Genomic DNA, 16,497 nt, shown 5'->3' on the forward strand with positions numbered 1-16,497 from the left:
CTTGTTTTATTTGTAAATATATATATTATTGTAATTTTTACTGCTAGTTGCCATTCGGTCTTTCGACCTTGGTTAATAAATTGTTCAAATCAATCTCTCTCTCTCTCTCTCTCTCTCTCTCTCTTTTTCCACGATATTCGGATTCTCGCTCTGCCTTAGCATTGTGTTCACGGTCTTTTGACGGTTTGGCCGTCTCTAGATAACTTGGGTTGAGTGCGACTTCTATTGGATCGGTTCCGCAACACCGACCAATGCGACCACAGTGCGCACATAGAGTACCAACATCGAAGATATAAACATCTAAAAATTCTTTTTTATAACCTTTTAAGTGACAGAGGGGTTAATTGCGAAAATGGATGACATAATAATCTAGCAGTATGCAAAAGCAAATTTTATGTATAATAAAGATAATGAATTATACGATGATGCAGAAGTAAAATTTAAATTTTACAAAGAGTTACAAGAGAAACTAGGTACAACGTTAATAATTCAAATAACTGGTAATGTTTATATTATTGTAAATATTAGACAACTTATTTTAACCTATAATTTAAGTATTTTGTTTTTTGAATTTTGCAGTTGAAGAAATCAAACAGAGGTGTTCTGATCTTAGACAAGCATTTTGTAAAATAGACAATAAATATCTACGAAAGGAAAATGTGACTTATTGGGAAATAAGATGCATTTCCAGTATAAGAAATCATTATGAAAATAAAACTACTCTACATAAGGGTAACGAGGAGTCTTCATCAAAGTTTAAACGTAAAGCATTAAACAATTCTGCAGCAAGCTTGCATCACTGTGTAATTCTCAACGATCCTATCAAGTCTTTACCTACCACTAAATTAAAAATGATTAGACTCCAAAAGATATTAAGAAGCATTGAACAGTTTTCAAAGCGTCAAATGAAGTGATCTTTCTACGTTATTATTAGATGCATTATTGAATACCTTTTTGTACTGAAAGAAGCAATAAATAAACAAGTATTTAAAAATTAATAAACAAGTGTTCGATTAATCAACCTCTTTTAATAATAGTGATAATAACATGACATGAAAGTGCAAGGGTAATAAAATTAAAAAACAATTTCTTTTTTTTATTCTATTTTTATTGTAAATAAAATTATGTTCTTAAAATAATTATAATGTAATTTTTTTACTTGAAAATAAAGAACTTGACGAAAAAGTGTTGTAGGTTATAAAAGTCTTAGAATATTTCAAAGAACATGTCTGAATTTTTTAAGATTTTTTTGGATTATTTTTGGTAATTTTGATTTCTGACCATTTTCAAAAATCCAAAAATTTTATCAGAAAATTCTAAGAAAATTCAGGGGTCTTTTTTGAACAATTCTAAGAACTTTTTCTAAGTAAAGTTTTTTTCCTAGACGCTTGGTTAGCATATAAAAAAATTGACCAAGTTTATACATGGTTTTTTTTTACGAGGCGCCATTTTGTTGTCCACCATGTTGAATTTTGATATTGTAACTATTGGACTTTTATGTCTACACCCCATAGACGCAAAAAATATGTGTTAGACCCACGGATTAAGCCTCTTTTGATTCGAAAATTTAGGTCGAATCAAAATTTTTTTTAAAAAAATCGTGCTTTTTGTTGTTTAATTGTTCATAACTTTTGCTCCTCAACTTTTTTGACAATTCTGGCACCAGATTCGAAAATTTCATAAAATTTCACGTCAGAAATGACTATTCAAACATTTTTCAGAAATTTTTTTCACAAAGTTTATAGCACCGGAAAAAATGTAGGAAATTTCGTCCGTTTGGCCCGAAACGAGTTAAAGTTTAGTCGTTTTGCATCACAAAGCGTGCCACCGTAATTCTATCATTTGGTCTTCGGAAAAATTGAAATTACAAGTAATAGATTTCGACAATTATTTAATTTAATCAAAATCATGTCACAATATCCAATACCAAGTAACCAGGACAAGTTGTAATTGCTGTCACTTCTTATCTGCAGAAGTACCATGCAAGCACATATTCACCGTACTGAATGATTTCAAACTAAATTTGTTTGTACCCGATTTATGGGATCGACGATGGACTAGAAAACATTTAACAGAAAATCATCGAATTTTTGGTGGTCGACTCAAGTCATCTGTTACAGGTTCTGTTATCGAAAGTCGTAAAATAGATCAATTTTTACTTCTTGGTGAGTTCACATTTTAACAAACAATTAGTCAACTTATTTTCTCATATATTTTCTGTTCTAGGTTCAAACGACGATCGATTAAGTAATTCAATTCAGGCGACTTGCAGCAACGAAAATATAGCCGTTGCACCTGTGCAGAGCAAAAAAAAAAAAACTTAAAGTTAACATTACTCAATAATTACCTTTGCCGAAGGTGGATGGTTAAGGTAAGGCAACATCTTTATCATCAACGCAATACAGAAACTCTTGTATCATCGAAGCGGAGGCGGCTCTTATCGGCTTCAATTAAACAATTACATGGTAATGATCAACTTAATACTTGTACATATTACTGGATCCTCTGATATTCTTTTATCGAATCAAACCCTTGTACAGAGTAGTGGTGGTCCTCATGAAATCAACACCGATCCGATTGCAGGAAAAGCAAATCTCGTGTACTTGAAGTTGGAACACGCTTCCGACGAATCTATCCTACTTTTCGAAGATAGTTCCATAACTTCAGTATCGAACCTTTCCACACATAGTAATTATTTTAAGGTTCTATTTGCTCTTTACTTAACACCTTTTTCTATAAATTACCATTTACTTTAGGTAATAAAAAAATTTCTTCAAAAGCGGTCGAATTTATTTCCCACATAGTAGTTTCAACTGACACACTGACAAATTCAGTTGGAACCTCGGAAGTAACTAATTATCACCCATCTAAAACTTCAGTACAAGATACTAATGATAGAGAAGATATACCTCTCCAAGATAGCCAACTCGATCCACCATTGAGAGATGATGACAATATCTCCGTTAAGAAATCATTCATTGTACGGATGGTCGAAGTAGAATCTTGCTAAATCAAGTCCTATTCTTCTTAATACACAGTAGCATCATTTTGCGATGAGACATAGGTATATTTTATTTATAAATGATTTTACCAGCGGCCCTTACGCAACTATTTTCCTTCGCCTGCGCAGAGAGGAAAATGCTATTATGGGACCACTTAATATGAAATATCGTATGTAGTCTAAACCGCCAAAAAAAATCCCTTAAGCACTTCTTTTGCGGCCTCGGCTTCGCCTCGGCCTGGGGTTATGTATTGTTTGATTTTTTATTCTGACTGATCAGGTTATCGAATGATTTATTAACAATCTTTTTAATCTACTTTGTTCCGATTATACATTTCGATTTTGATTCGATATCGATATACATCAATTCATAGAGACATTCAGCGCGCTTAGCGCGACTCATCATTCGATATTCGATAAGCTCCATGATGATCGATAATCGCATCCTCAAATTTATTATTAGATTATTATCCCGGGTCAATTCCGAAAAAAGGTCACTTTTAGCGTATATTTTACTAATCGTGCTGACAGATTTTAAAAACCGCTGCCAATTTATTGGCAAAGAGCTTCCTCATAAAAAATAATATTAACAAAAGGCATCGGTTATTAACTTGAAAATTCGTATTTTTAAATTTTGATTCACTGTCTAGTGTCCTAAGTACGTTAGATCACGACCATCAGGACCTCATACAAACAAAAACTCAAAACCTCATACAGACATTTGTTGGTAATTCAATGTAGTTTCCAAATATATAAACCAAATTGTCCTACGAGGTCTGGTTCAAAATCTCGTTTTCGAGCCTATCACAGAGCTTCCTCTATGAGGAAGCAAAATCATTAGATCTGTCGTTCAAATTTTTTTTATTCAATTTTTGAATAGCATTTTTTCTCCCCTTTCCATTGCGTTTTTCAAAATTTTAAAATTTTGATTTTGCACTGAGACACAGCTGTTTTCGTGAGCTTTTTTCATATACTTTACGAGTTAAAATTTTTCTTCTTTTGCGTTTTCTGGCGAGTAGTGTTTTTGGTCATCTCACGTAACTTTCAGTGGGTACCGATTGAGTCTTCTGCACCAGGGTCGCGTACACTTCTTCAGAACATCAATGCTCACGGCCACGATTTTGATTTGCTTGAAAATTGACGGCTAAAGAGCCATTTGAATATTGCTGTGAAAAAGCGAAAAAAATGAATTTAAATCGAATTTAAAGACCTTCAAGCGACTGGTGGCACGGGTTATCTCAATTTATATGAACTAAAATTTTGCACAGACTATTTTTTTAGTACATAGATCACTTTTTCGTTTGGTCCGGGCAAAATAAAAAAAATTTTTTTTTTACTTCCAGTCTAATGTTGATACTGCATTACAAAAAAGAGGTAATCTTTATACTTTATTGAGCTTGAGTTGTTAAATAATTAAGTATCTTTTTTACCTGTGAAGAATGGACTGTTAGCAAGAAATCAACAGAAAAATTGAGATCGAGAATCTGGCAGACGTAAGAAGAAACATTGTAAGTTATTCCATTTAAAAGAGTTCTTTACTTAATTACATTTTTTCAATTTTGGTATGTTATATTACATGGTAAAAAGGTCCTAAAACTGAAATTTTAGACCTTTTCCCCGCTTCTACTTCCATCCCTTCCATATACGTCTATTTTCTATTTATATTTATTTCGAACCCTTGAGGCAATAAAAAAATCTGGGAAAAATTCATGAAGAGACATTTCAACGAACCAAACCATTATTAATTTTTTCAGATTTTTTTAGTGCTTGAGGTCTTCAGATAAAATCATTGAAAATTTTAAACGTCCAGATACGGTGATATGAACCGATATTAAACCCGAAAATTTTTTCTCTTTTTTATGGCTTGAAAAACGTAACCTAAAATTTTTTTAGATTTTTTCAGATTAGCTAACAAACCTTTTGAAGCCAAAAGCCCCTTTTTTTAGCGAAAATAATTTTTTAAGGCGATATGGAGCCATTAAAAATTCGAGAAAATTTGAGGTTATGTTTTTCAAGCCATAAAAAAGAGAAATAGTATATTTCTCAACGGGTGCACATATGGTTTTTTAGCAAAACGAGGGATTATAGCACGAGCCGAAGGCGAGTGCTGTAACGAGTTTTGTTAAAAAACCATATCTGCACCAGTTTGAGATACTATTTTTTCCTACGAGAGCCTAAAATTAGCGGCAAAGTTGCGTATTTTAGGTTAGAGTGGGAAAAAAATGTTTGAGTGTAATATCGGTTCATATCACCGTATCTGGACGTTTAAAATTTTCAATGATTTTATCTGAAGACCTCAAGCACTAAAAAAATCTGAAAAAATTAATAATGGTTTGGTTCGTTGAAATGTCTCTTCATGAATTTTTCCCAGATTTTTTTATTGCCTCAAGGGTTCGAAATAAATATAAATAGAAAATAGACGTATATGGAAGGGATGGAAGTAGAAGCGGGGAAAAGGTCTAAAATTTCAGTTTTAGGACCTTTTTACCATGTAATATAACATACCAAAAGCGAGTTCAGATCGGTAACTTACGTGCGCACGGTTTTGTAAAAAAGTATTATTTTGACTTACATGACAATGTTCTACTATACAAGACAAAATGACATAAAAAGCCAAAGCTAGATGAGCTGCTATTGATTGCAGAGGAGCTGTTTGAAATCGTTCAAACGAAATTTTTCCGCGATCGTGAAATTTTTCCTAATTTTTTTGTTAAATTTTTGTAAATATGATAAATTATCCAAAGTAGACAATTTTTTAAAATTTATCCATACCTTCTGGCAGATAATATATAATAAACTATTTGTATATAAATACATCCGATTTCATAATGATTAAAAATGACTATTTTTATGATATGCATTCATTAAACTTTTTGTTAAGCTTGACCATGAATCTTTATGACACTGATTTCTAACTTTCAGTTTGTTTCAAGATCGATTATTTGAGTGAAGAGAGAATGGAAAAAATGTTTCACTGTTCGAAAGATATTAGTCTGAACTTTAGCAAAGATATTAGTCTATAATTTTAGCTTTTGTAACCTTTTTTTTGTACATTAATTTGTGTTTGCATTAATTTTGAATTTTGTCAAGGGTCAAAAGGTAATTTTATTTTTTTTCAAAACATAGGCAGTACTAACGAAAAAAGGGTTTGTACAAAAATTAAAATAACTTCTCTAATCTATTAAATGCTCTGATGAACTTTTATAAAGAGTCTGAATTAAGGATTGAACACACATAGTTATGAGTGGTTGTAAACTCATAATAACTTTAACAACAAGCATTATGAAATTTTAAAAGATTTTATAACAGTTTATATTCCTGGTCTATCTCAGTTTCTAAAGAGTTGAAATATTGAAACAATTATCAAAAGTTTCCTTTAATTTATAAGCTTCCATTATTCAAAAAAAAATTCTATTAGATTTAATATGAGGAAATATGAGTAGATAAAGTGTTATCGTTAGTTTTCAGTGAATCTGATTCAAATATTTCTATTTGAAAGAAAATTTTTTAATTTTATGATAAAGTATGAATGTATCCGTAACATAATATCTCTATTGACACTTCTCACCTACAACCTCCCGTTCACGAGATTTCAAATCAAAACATAGTGCAAAATGTTTGTATACTCTAATTTTTTTCCGCTTAATCAAGGGCTTATAAAAACCTTCAAATCAATAAAATTTTAATTAATTTTTAGCAATAATTACATTACATTTGCATTCCATTTATATTACATCTTTTCAAGTTTCTGCAATTTTATTTTGCATAAAGATACAGTCGTTTCTGTCTTAATTATCTATAAAAAATGCAGATGACTAAAGGATGCAGCAAAGTTCATTTTTTACTTTTGCATAAGATATTTAAAATTTTTATAATCTTTTATAAATTTCTTTTACATTTTTATCAACTTTAACACGTTTATACATTTTTATGCACTACACCTATAAAATCGCAGATTGAAAAATAATCTCCACAAATATTTTCGGTAAATAATATTTTGGATTATCATATGAAAATGGTTGTTGATTTGAATTCAATTCCAAAGATAAAATTATTTAGAAATTTCTGCTAATTTTTATATCATAAAAATGTGAAAAAATTAATTTTGAAATTCAAAGAAATCAAATTCTCAACATTTCCACACTTGTGAACAATTTATCTATTGCAAAGTAACGAAAATATATCATATTATCTCGAATAATAATGTTATTTTATCAGAATATTGTTTGATCAGTGAGTTTTTATCGAGATGCTATGTAAATATTTATCTCCTCGAGAGTTGAAACGATGTTCAAGATATTAATTGAATACTTGATATTCAAGAAATAAGTACGAATAAATTTTATTTCATTACGAATAAAAAGTTATCAGTCTGTCAAAAATAAAAAAATGAATCACTTGCATTAGCTCTTTTAAGTTATGTTTTTAACAGCATGTGCACTATCGATTATTAGTTATTTGAAAATAGTATACAAAAGTAAAATATTAACAATCTCGTTTTATTAAGATTAAAATTTATCGTTTTATAAAAAATTTCAGATTTCAAGTTAGAGTATGATGAAAAATGCATGATTAAAATTTATCTAATTCGCTTTATGCTTATGCAGACAATTTTGGCGCTTGTTGATAAGAAATGTGACGTGAAATCATGCAAACATGTAACTAGTTGATTTTCAAAAGACATGATGATATGAATCATATTGTAGTCCTTATTCATCTATAATCGTTAAGTAAATTGATACAGTAAATAGTGTACAGGTGAAAATGATAGAATAGATGTTACGTTATGATAATGTTCATTTTTTCCAATTATAAATTATCTTTCTTTAATTGAGTAAATTTAGCTTCAAATATTCATACGAAAAATTATATCTTGTCAATTATTTGTTCCGATCTTTCTCAGTCAAGATAATCTGTAACTTCATTTTTTTGCATTTGCTTATGTGAAATCTAGACAGGCTGATTAACAACGATGACAGGTAAAAAATTTTATTAAAATTACCAGCATAAACGAGTTATGAAAACATATTTTACGATAAGGTGTATTTTATATTTTATTACAAAAATTATTGCATCGGAAAGTTCAATTAAACATATTTTCTAGGAGATATTTGTGATGAAATGTCAACAATAATTCCTGAGTTAATTGTTCGAAGACCAGTATACCAGCAAGATGATTTACTAAAATTATCTCACTACACTAATCCGCAAAAACCATGTAAGTATATAAATTAAAGTAGCATCAGATTATGAAAAAAACCTAGGTATATGTGCTATGGTTTACATGATTCTATTATGCATACTTATAACCACATAATGTGAATATGAATACAAAATTTTTTTGAGAGTATTTAATAAAAAAAGTTGTTTTTTATCTATGCTGTTACTTTATACTTATAGTTTTAGTATCGATATCAATTTACCTCGTCATAAAATTTTTTACATAAAATTTAAGTATAGGACACTACAAATTCGAGTTTATATGATGATAATTAGTTTATTTATAACTGTATCCAGATATTGTTCAACAACTTCTCTCTTAAATTGCGATAATTTATTCATTAGAAATAGACCAAGTTAACTTAGGGTAAGTGGTGAAGGTAGTAGCACTTGACTTTTAAGAAAATTCCTTACGTTGCTCGTATATAAAAATTACTCATAACTTTCAAAATATTTTTTGTAAATACATTTTACTAAAAAATTCGGTAATTTTTTAAATGAGTACATATGCTTGATCGAAAAGTTATTGAACATGAAAAATGCTAATCATCTAGTTGCTGACTACCCTACAGAATTGTCAATGACCCTGACCTGGTGAATGTCTACAAGACTAAAAGTGTTAGTAAAAGAACGAACGTGTCTTGAAATTTACAAAGTACCTATTTTCGTTCCTGAAAAATTGAGCCAATCGTTTAAGTAGATATTATGAAGATTTATTGAGAAAAAATACTTGCATATTCGGCAAAAATAGGCCAAAAAAATTATTAAAATTGGTGCCAAATTAACAAATTTTATTCTTTTTACTTTTCCTTCTTTCAATCACTAGCTAAGAGTATTAATTTTGAGAAATATTTTCGGTTTCCGATGATCCTGCCAGGAATTATCCGGTCTACCGCAGGATAACAGGATGACCGAGAAAAACTGATGAACAATCAACAATTTTCAATATTTTTATCTGAAAAAAAATTTTCATGACGCAATGCTATGTAACCCCTTAAGAACAGAATCTAGAAATGTAACTTCAACAAAAACTCTCAAAAAATATATAATTTAAGCAAGATAATAATTGAATTTTCAATTAATCAAAAGCTAAGTACATTAAGAATGCCCTTTTAAAAAGTGCCACTATGTTTAGGCAAGATAAAAATTTAACCCAAAAATAAACATTGATAATTTTAAAAAGTTGAGTTTTTACTTTTTTATTAAATTGTTAATTTGCTTCGATTTAAAGCAATTTTTTATATTGTCATTCTGAACATTGTTGAATGGTGTATGCTTGTTTGAATTTGAAATTTGTGAATTTAAAAAATACAGTTACAATTAAAGAATATTTGTTTGTATACCAGGTATACTTTTACTAATGATTCAGCATTATCTAATTATAAAATTTAAAACTATTATTTTTTCCTCTTTTAATGTTGCAATTTTATTTAATATCAGGAACTAAAAATTACTTTAGATTTTCCAAAAATCAATTGTATTATTATTATTTTATAGTCTATATTTAAAATTAGAAGGTTGATTTCTACTTGAAAGTCAATGCAAAAACCAGCGTCCAAATAGACCAAAAAACTCACTTCTTCAGTGATAGGTTTGGAATTAAAATCAGCCTACTAAGCAAATTCCTTTTATTTTACAACTTTTGTATACAACTCTTCAGTTAGTTGTGTTAGTGTTGTATGCGATATTACTGAAGATCAAATAAAGAGAGCGCGCGTATCGAGTGCCGAGTGGAGATCTATATTCTCTGCGCGGTAGCGGTGTAGAGATATACATGACGAGGCAGAGTGTTGATACATGAGATATGAGCGTGCCAAATATTTAACAATAATTGTGTGTAATGTTATTTATCAACCCCGACCAATACAGGACGTTACAGTTAGAGTGTCTCAGAATACTATATGTATTCAAGTTTTTAAAATAGAGATTATAAATAAAAAAAAGGAACCACGAAAACCAAGAAATAAATTGGGCTTTCCTCGAAAATTTCCTGCTTACATTCTATGGGCAGACTCTGCTCGAAGCGATTATTTTAATTATTTGTTAAAAGCAAGGTGCAACTATGCTCCTTAACCCTAAAATTTAGTAAAAAGTTCTTGTTTATACAACATTTGAACAATGTTTTTCAAAATTTATATTGGCTGTAAAAAACAAAATGGTGGCTTGACAGTATTTTCCCTGAGACGTCTTTTTTTTAGTGCTTCGGGAAAATAGTGTTACGGGTGCAACTTTAAAGTTATGGATATGAGACACAAAAATTTCAACAATATATGGCCGATTCTCTATGAAGTCGAATGGCCAAAAAAATTTTATGCAATAGTATAGCGAAAAGTGCCTTTTTGCGTACACGTTTCAGTGCTTTAAAAGCGTTTTTGGACACTGATGTGTGGTAAAATGCTTTGTTTATACAACACGTGCGCAGCTTTTTGCGTGCAGTGTATAAAGTGTAACGAATTGAATTTTTTAAAAACCAAAAAAAAATCGAACAAACAAAAAATAATATTTATTACAAGTACATTTTACTTTGAAATGGGTTAACTAATATGTCTGATTAATAGCTCAGTTCCTAAAGTACCAGCTTTGAAATCAAAAGATCTCGGGTTCAAATCCTGCTTACGGAAGAAACTTTCTTTCATTTTTTTAATGACCGAAATAACCTCGTAGATCGTCCAAGAGAGTCATCATGGATAAAGTGGCAAAAATCTACATGGAATCTATGATCTTTCCTCGTGGAATCTATAAACTGTCCTTGTGAAATCGATATACTATTCATACTATTTCCACGCTGTTTCCACGCTGTTTCCACGCTATTTCCATGCAGAATCTATCTCCGATTATCATCGATTCCACCTAGCTGATCCACGAGGAAATCCATGCAACTATTTTCAACTGGGATCAGATTTCGTGTTTTTTATTTTTTTCAATTTTTTCCTCTATAAGCTCCCATATAGCTCCAATCACTTTGGCATACATTTTTTCGAAAAATTTGGACAATTTTCAATGAAAAAGCTCGTGGTCACATTTAATTTTGAATCATTTTATTCTAATCGAGTAGCTGCCACGCTGAGTCGTGGTGCTGCTACTCGACTCGCCCGCTAGAATTTATTTAAATCTATCGAGGGTTCACCCTCTATCCATCGAGTGACTGACCCTCGATGATCGCGTGACGGTTACAGCCAAAACAACAAATCGCTGCTGCTCTTCAGTAAAGATTTCAGCTCCTCGATCACTGCGAGTTAAAGCGACAACGTTTGAAGATTATAATTGATAGTACAATAATTATGGATTCAGAGCAAGTTATTTCCGATTTAATGCATACTGATGAAGAACTTGAATTAGAAGATAAGACTTATACTTATTATAATTAATACTAACTTATTATTTTTATAACCTAAATTTGTGCTGCGGTGACTCTCTACAATTTGCTTATAGTTACGTTTGCTATTTAGATGTTGCTATGCATATTGATGAATCAACTTGATTCCACTTGATTCGCATAATATTGCTAAGAAACCCAGGCTCGACTTAGAAGTTATTAAAGATCTAATTTCTTTTTTCACTATTTTTAATCTGACATTAGCGTTTTATTGATGATTTATTTACTGACAGGTTCGAAGTATGAGTATGTGAAAAATGAACTGTAATATCTCATTGAAAGCAGGCCAGAATCCAAAGTTTTATTTGGTCTGTATGCCGCAAACAGATTTATTGATTGGTTCATGTACAATTATTAAAAAATTATGTAAACATTTTCATGAAGTATGTGTTTTATTATTATTTACTTGATCAATTTTATCTTCTTCATACATTTTTAATAAAAGCATATCGATGATCTTTACAAAGAGTAGCTTGTTTACGTAAAAAAATAGAAATATTCTCCTTGCAAAGAGCGTTGATATGTAATTTATCTCGAAAATTGTAAGATCACAAAAAAAAAGATTAGTTTTTCCTCGATTCATCGAGTGTCAGACACTCGATGCAATCGAGGATATTATACATGCAAACTGACGAGTCCCCAACCCTCGATAATGGAGGGTCTGACACCCAAAATCAAATGAGTAACAGCACCTCTGCGCGTCCGTGGCAGCTACTCGATACTCTTTTCCGTGTTTGGAATTATTTGAATATTTGCGATTTTTCATGAATTTCGGAAAAACGCTGAAATGGCCAACTTTGGGCCTCTAAAAAAGTATCTTAGAAGGCCCCAATTTTCCTAAAATTTTTTTGGGACAAATCTGACATCAAAAACAACAAGTTTTTCATATTTGCAGAAAAAATTTTTTTTGACCATTCGACTTCACAGAGAATCAGCCATATATGTATAGCTAAAAAAAAGTACCTGTGCTTTTGTTTTTAAATCGATTTTTTACAAAATGGCGTCATTTTGAACGAAAAATAAAAAAAAACACTAAAAATTAACGTAAAATTTGATAAGTTCGGTGCAGTATCCAACAAAGCTTATGCAATAGGGAACGTATAACCTGTCCACGTTTGTAATGTTTTGTTAGCCCTGAAAAGGGCTGATTGTGTTTAGTCCTGAAAAGGACCAGTCTCCTCTACTTCTTTTCTCTCCTCTCTGCTAGCCTCTTGGCTAGGTAGCGCCACAGCCGTTTGCGATCTCTACGCAACGTACTCTGCGTCTTAAACTTCCCGTTCCTCGGACGCCTGGTGGACCGAATTCTACTAGGTGGCAGAGAGGGAAGACGTAATAAGTTCAGACGGTCTCGGAGATATCGTGTTCCGTCTGAAGAATCAGACTTCGGTACATTGTCGTGTAGACGTATCTTAGGCTTGTGGATTGCTAGGTCACGGAAAGAATCGGGCAAAGTGTCTAACTCTCTGCCAGTTAGCCGAGGAGGCAGTGGTTGGCGTTTTCCGGGCGTCTCGCAAGCCGGCAGCCGCTGTTCTGGTGTGACCAGCACAGGACGCGTCGGTTCACGGACACACTGTAACTCCTTCAACAGTGTCGCAACTACTGATTGCGGAAGAGACGACGGCTTCTCCACACACCTTACCGGCGGACTGTGGTTTAGCACGACTATTCATCGCTGACGCGGTATAATGATAACTGGCCTCTTCAACGGTAGTTGCGCACTTGGCGGATTCGCAGGTGATCCCAAAGGGGCAGACTCTGGAGATGGCGATGGCTTCTCTATACACCGCACCGGCGAACTGTCGCTTAAAACGACTGGTCGTCGCCGACGCAGTATCGAGGAGCACGTATCACGCTCCACCTGGCAAGTATGACAGGAACTAAGTGACGACACGCCGCTACTCATATACCGCGCATAATTTTCCGCCAATAATGATGACCGGCCTTTTCAAAGTGCTGCCACTCGAAACAACTCCAACGGATGCCACGCAGCGCACCACTCCTCTCTCTTAATCTAACTTCGGATTTCTCCGAGCTAATGACTTATCCAGCTTCCCATATTGAAGCGGTATAGAGAGATTCGAGAGAATTTGTCCAAGTAAGCTGGAATCCGAGCTAGGCTGGTGAGCTCTCTCGATCAAGAGCAAGTTGAAACTTTGCAAACGAGTCCCCTTCTTAAGCTCTTGTGGAGAGCGATTCCTTCGGCCGAGGCTACCTAGCGGCCGAAGCGGGAAGTAGGAAAGATGAGAAGGTTAACGAGAAGAAGATTGCTTCGTGGAGAAACAAAGTTAACTTTTATTAAAGTAAATTGTCCCTATCCAGTCAACAACCTTGACAGCTCGAGGAGTTGCAGAATCTCTGGAAATCCTAGAGATTTGTGTGATCCGGGAAAAAACACGTCGCTTGGGTCTTGGTGACTCTGATATACCGAGAGTGTCGCACTTCTCCGGAGGTCTGGGAGATTTGCTCAGGGCAAGAGCTCGTGAGAGAATGCGAAAAAATTATTTATAATAGTAAATTGTTTATTACTTTAGTTTTATGAAAATATTTCTATAAAAAAATATAATGGTTAAAATATAATATGTTAATTTCATTGAAATTAGTCTTAATTAGCTGAGAAATGTCGGCTAGGTGCAGCGCACCTATATATACACCGAAAACGCCAAATTAAAAAAAGCTAATTCGAGATGGGTACTTCCCGTACTTAGAGAGCAATAAGATAGATATCATTCGATAGCGGATCCAAAATCATGAACCCATGCAAATTTTCAGATAATTTGGTGCATTGGTTCAAAAAATTGGACCATCCAAATTTTTTTTACCTTCAAATCACGTTTTTTTTAAATTTTTAGTCAAACATGAGTCAACCACCAGATCTCGCGGAATACTTAACCGATCGAAATTCTGAAGCAAGATTTCGAAAGGTATACAGCGCTACTCCAATAATTCACTCTTAGAATTATCGATTTCTCGGAAAATTCATCCTCTAATTCGATAATTGACTGAAGTATCGTTTTAAGGTTACGTTTCCAATTTTGCATACGCATGAGAAATTGTTGCATTTGTGTAAATCACGAGATCTCAGCGAAAAAAAATTTTAACAAAATTCTGTCCGGTGATGCAGATAGGTTTTCAGCCGTACTACAATAGTTCATTCTCAGAATTTTCATTGTTCAGAAAATTTTGAGCTCTTTATCGATTATTAACTCGTGTGCCATTTTGCGATATTTTTCATTCTTTTGAATAATTGTCACTTTGTGTTAAGACGAGATCCTATCCTTATTGAATGAATTTCAATTTTGAAAAAAATCCAATGCACACTCTATATGTACATCTTTAAACTATTTATCGTATCAAGATCACAACATGTGAAACTCATTATGATAAAATTGTTGCGCCTTTTTGGTAAATGTCAATATAAATAAAACAGGACTCCTGAAGAGGCCGACAAAGTGGTCGGCGAAACGTCGACTAGGTGACGAGGTAGTGTGCGATTACGCACTCTCGCCCACCGCCTGTTTTAATAAATTTGATTTTGGCACCGCCTTTATCGCTGTTTTATTTATATTGACATGAAACTCATTACCTAACGATCGCAAACGTAATTTACTACAAGTCAACACAGTTTTGCCCTTGAAACGGTATAGTTTTTGTTCAACAGCTTATTGTTGCGGATCAAAATCGTGTTTTTAGGAGTAAAATTTTTATAAATTCATGAAAATTGCATGATAAAAATGTGTGTGCGTTGCTTGTGTGTGTGTGTGTGTTTTTTTTTGTTGGAATGGGGTAAATTTATATGAGAGTGTGTGTGTGTGTGGATGATTGACCAGTACATGTGTATGTTGTCATCTAGCCTCTCTGTACCACTGGTTCTACTTTTATTTACTTGTCTTGCTCACTTGGTCGTAGACAGTCAAACTGATGTGAACTTGTATTTCTCTTAAATATATTTTGATTAAACACAATCGTAGTTTTACTGAGTTTTATACCTATATTTAACATTTTTTTTTCCTATTCCACCTCTTTCGGACACTCACCGGTATCCGCCGTTAGGCATTGCTTCGGTGAGGCCGGGGTTAGTTAAGCATTTCTGCTACTTCTGTTAGTCATTGTTTTCCATACATCTCCCATCCGTCACATAGTGATATGCGACAATTAGGGGTTCAGGGACTCATCTTCTTTCTGCTTAGTGAACCTCCGATACTGCACGATGCCATCGTCGATTGTCGTATCCCCTTTTTCAGAGCCGTCTACTGCGTGGTCACACATTGCTGGCATCTCCTCCTGAGTTGGACATCTTCTTTTTAGAACTCGCTGATAAGTGCCATCTTGTGAGTGTGGTTCTCGCTTCTGAAGCCAATGGCAAGCCCATCCCTTTGCTCTGTCGGCTACATCTTGTGAGTGTGTTCTCGCTTCTGACTTCATCATGAGAGTGTTGTGCTCCATCTATTGCCAGCCTTTTGAGTCCTCGCCTCGGGCTCCTACTTATAGTTATCCTATCGCTTCCAGCTCGAACAGTGATCGGGTTTTTTTACCGCTTCTGAGGCTGATGACATAGTCCGGTCTTCTTTTTGAGTGGTACCCGCTCCACCTCCCGGTGGGCTGACTCCGCCTGGCGAATGTAGGCTCGCTTTTGTGCTGCTGTGCTCCAGATGAGGGCTCCATACAAGAGTATGGAGTCGACGACGTGAGCATACAGCTTGCGTCGGCTGCTTCTGGGCCCGCGAGAGTTGGGCATGATCTTAGTAAGGGCACCGATCACACTGGCTGCCTTCGCGCTGACTGTTCGGAGGGGGTGGTCGAACTTCAGCTTGGCGTCGATGTGCAGGCCCAGGTAGCGGATGGAGGAAGACAAGCGTATGCTGTGGTCGACTACCGTGATGGTGATGGTTTCCTCTTTTTT

The 16,497-nt window shown here is 33.6% G+C and overlaps 2 protein-coding genes across 2 annotated transcripts in view; both read left to right on the forward strand.

Annotated features, from left to right (window-relative positions):
• Positions 1-377: 377 nt before the first annotated feature.
• LOC111694576 lies at positions 378-935 on the forward strand. Its single transcript, XM_023463227.1, has 2 exons — positions 378-500; positions 580-935. The coding sequence occupies exons 1-2, from the start codon at positions 395-397 to the stop codon at positions 912-914; spliced, it is 441 nt and encodes a 146-aa protein (XP_023318995.1). The 5' UTR covers positions 378-394; the 3' UTR covers positions 915-935.
• A 6,896-nt stretch (positions 936-7,831) lies between these two features.
• LOC106657818 (solute carrier family 26 member 6-like) overlaps positions 7,832-16,497 on the forward strand; it is a 69,426-nt gene continuing 60,760 nt past the window's right edge. Inside the window, exons 1-2 of the mRNA XM_023463232.1 lie at positions 7,832-7,980; positions 8,106-8,219. Coding sequence (XP_023319000.1) covers positions 7,974-7,980; positions 8,106-8,219 — 121 coding nt within the window. The 5' untranslated portion in view covers positions 7,832-7,973. The remainder of the gene's footprint in view (positions 7,981-8,105; positions 8,220-16,497) is intronic.

The sequence above is a fragment of the Trichogramma pretiosum genome, unplaced genomic scaffold (assembly GCF_000599845.2).
Source record: "Trichogramma pretiosum strain Unisexual culture from Peru unplaced genomic scaffold, Tpre_2.0 scaffold87, whole genome shotgun sequence".
In the NCBI taxonomy this organism is placed as follows: Eukaryota; Metazoa; Arthropoda; class Insecta; order Hymenoptera; family Trichogrammatidae; genus Trichogramma; species Trichogramma pretiosum.

Coding starts and splice junctions, on each gene's coding strand:
- LOC111694576 (XM_023463227.1), top strand. CDS start 395: ATGTATAATAAAGATAATGAATTATACGATGATGCAGAAGTAAAATTT. Junction 501..579: donor GTTAATAATTCAAATAACTG/GTAATGTTTATA, acceptor TGAATTTTGCAG/TTGAAGAAATCAAACAGAGG.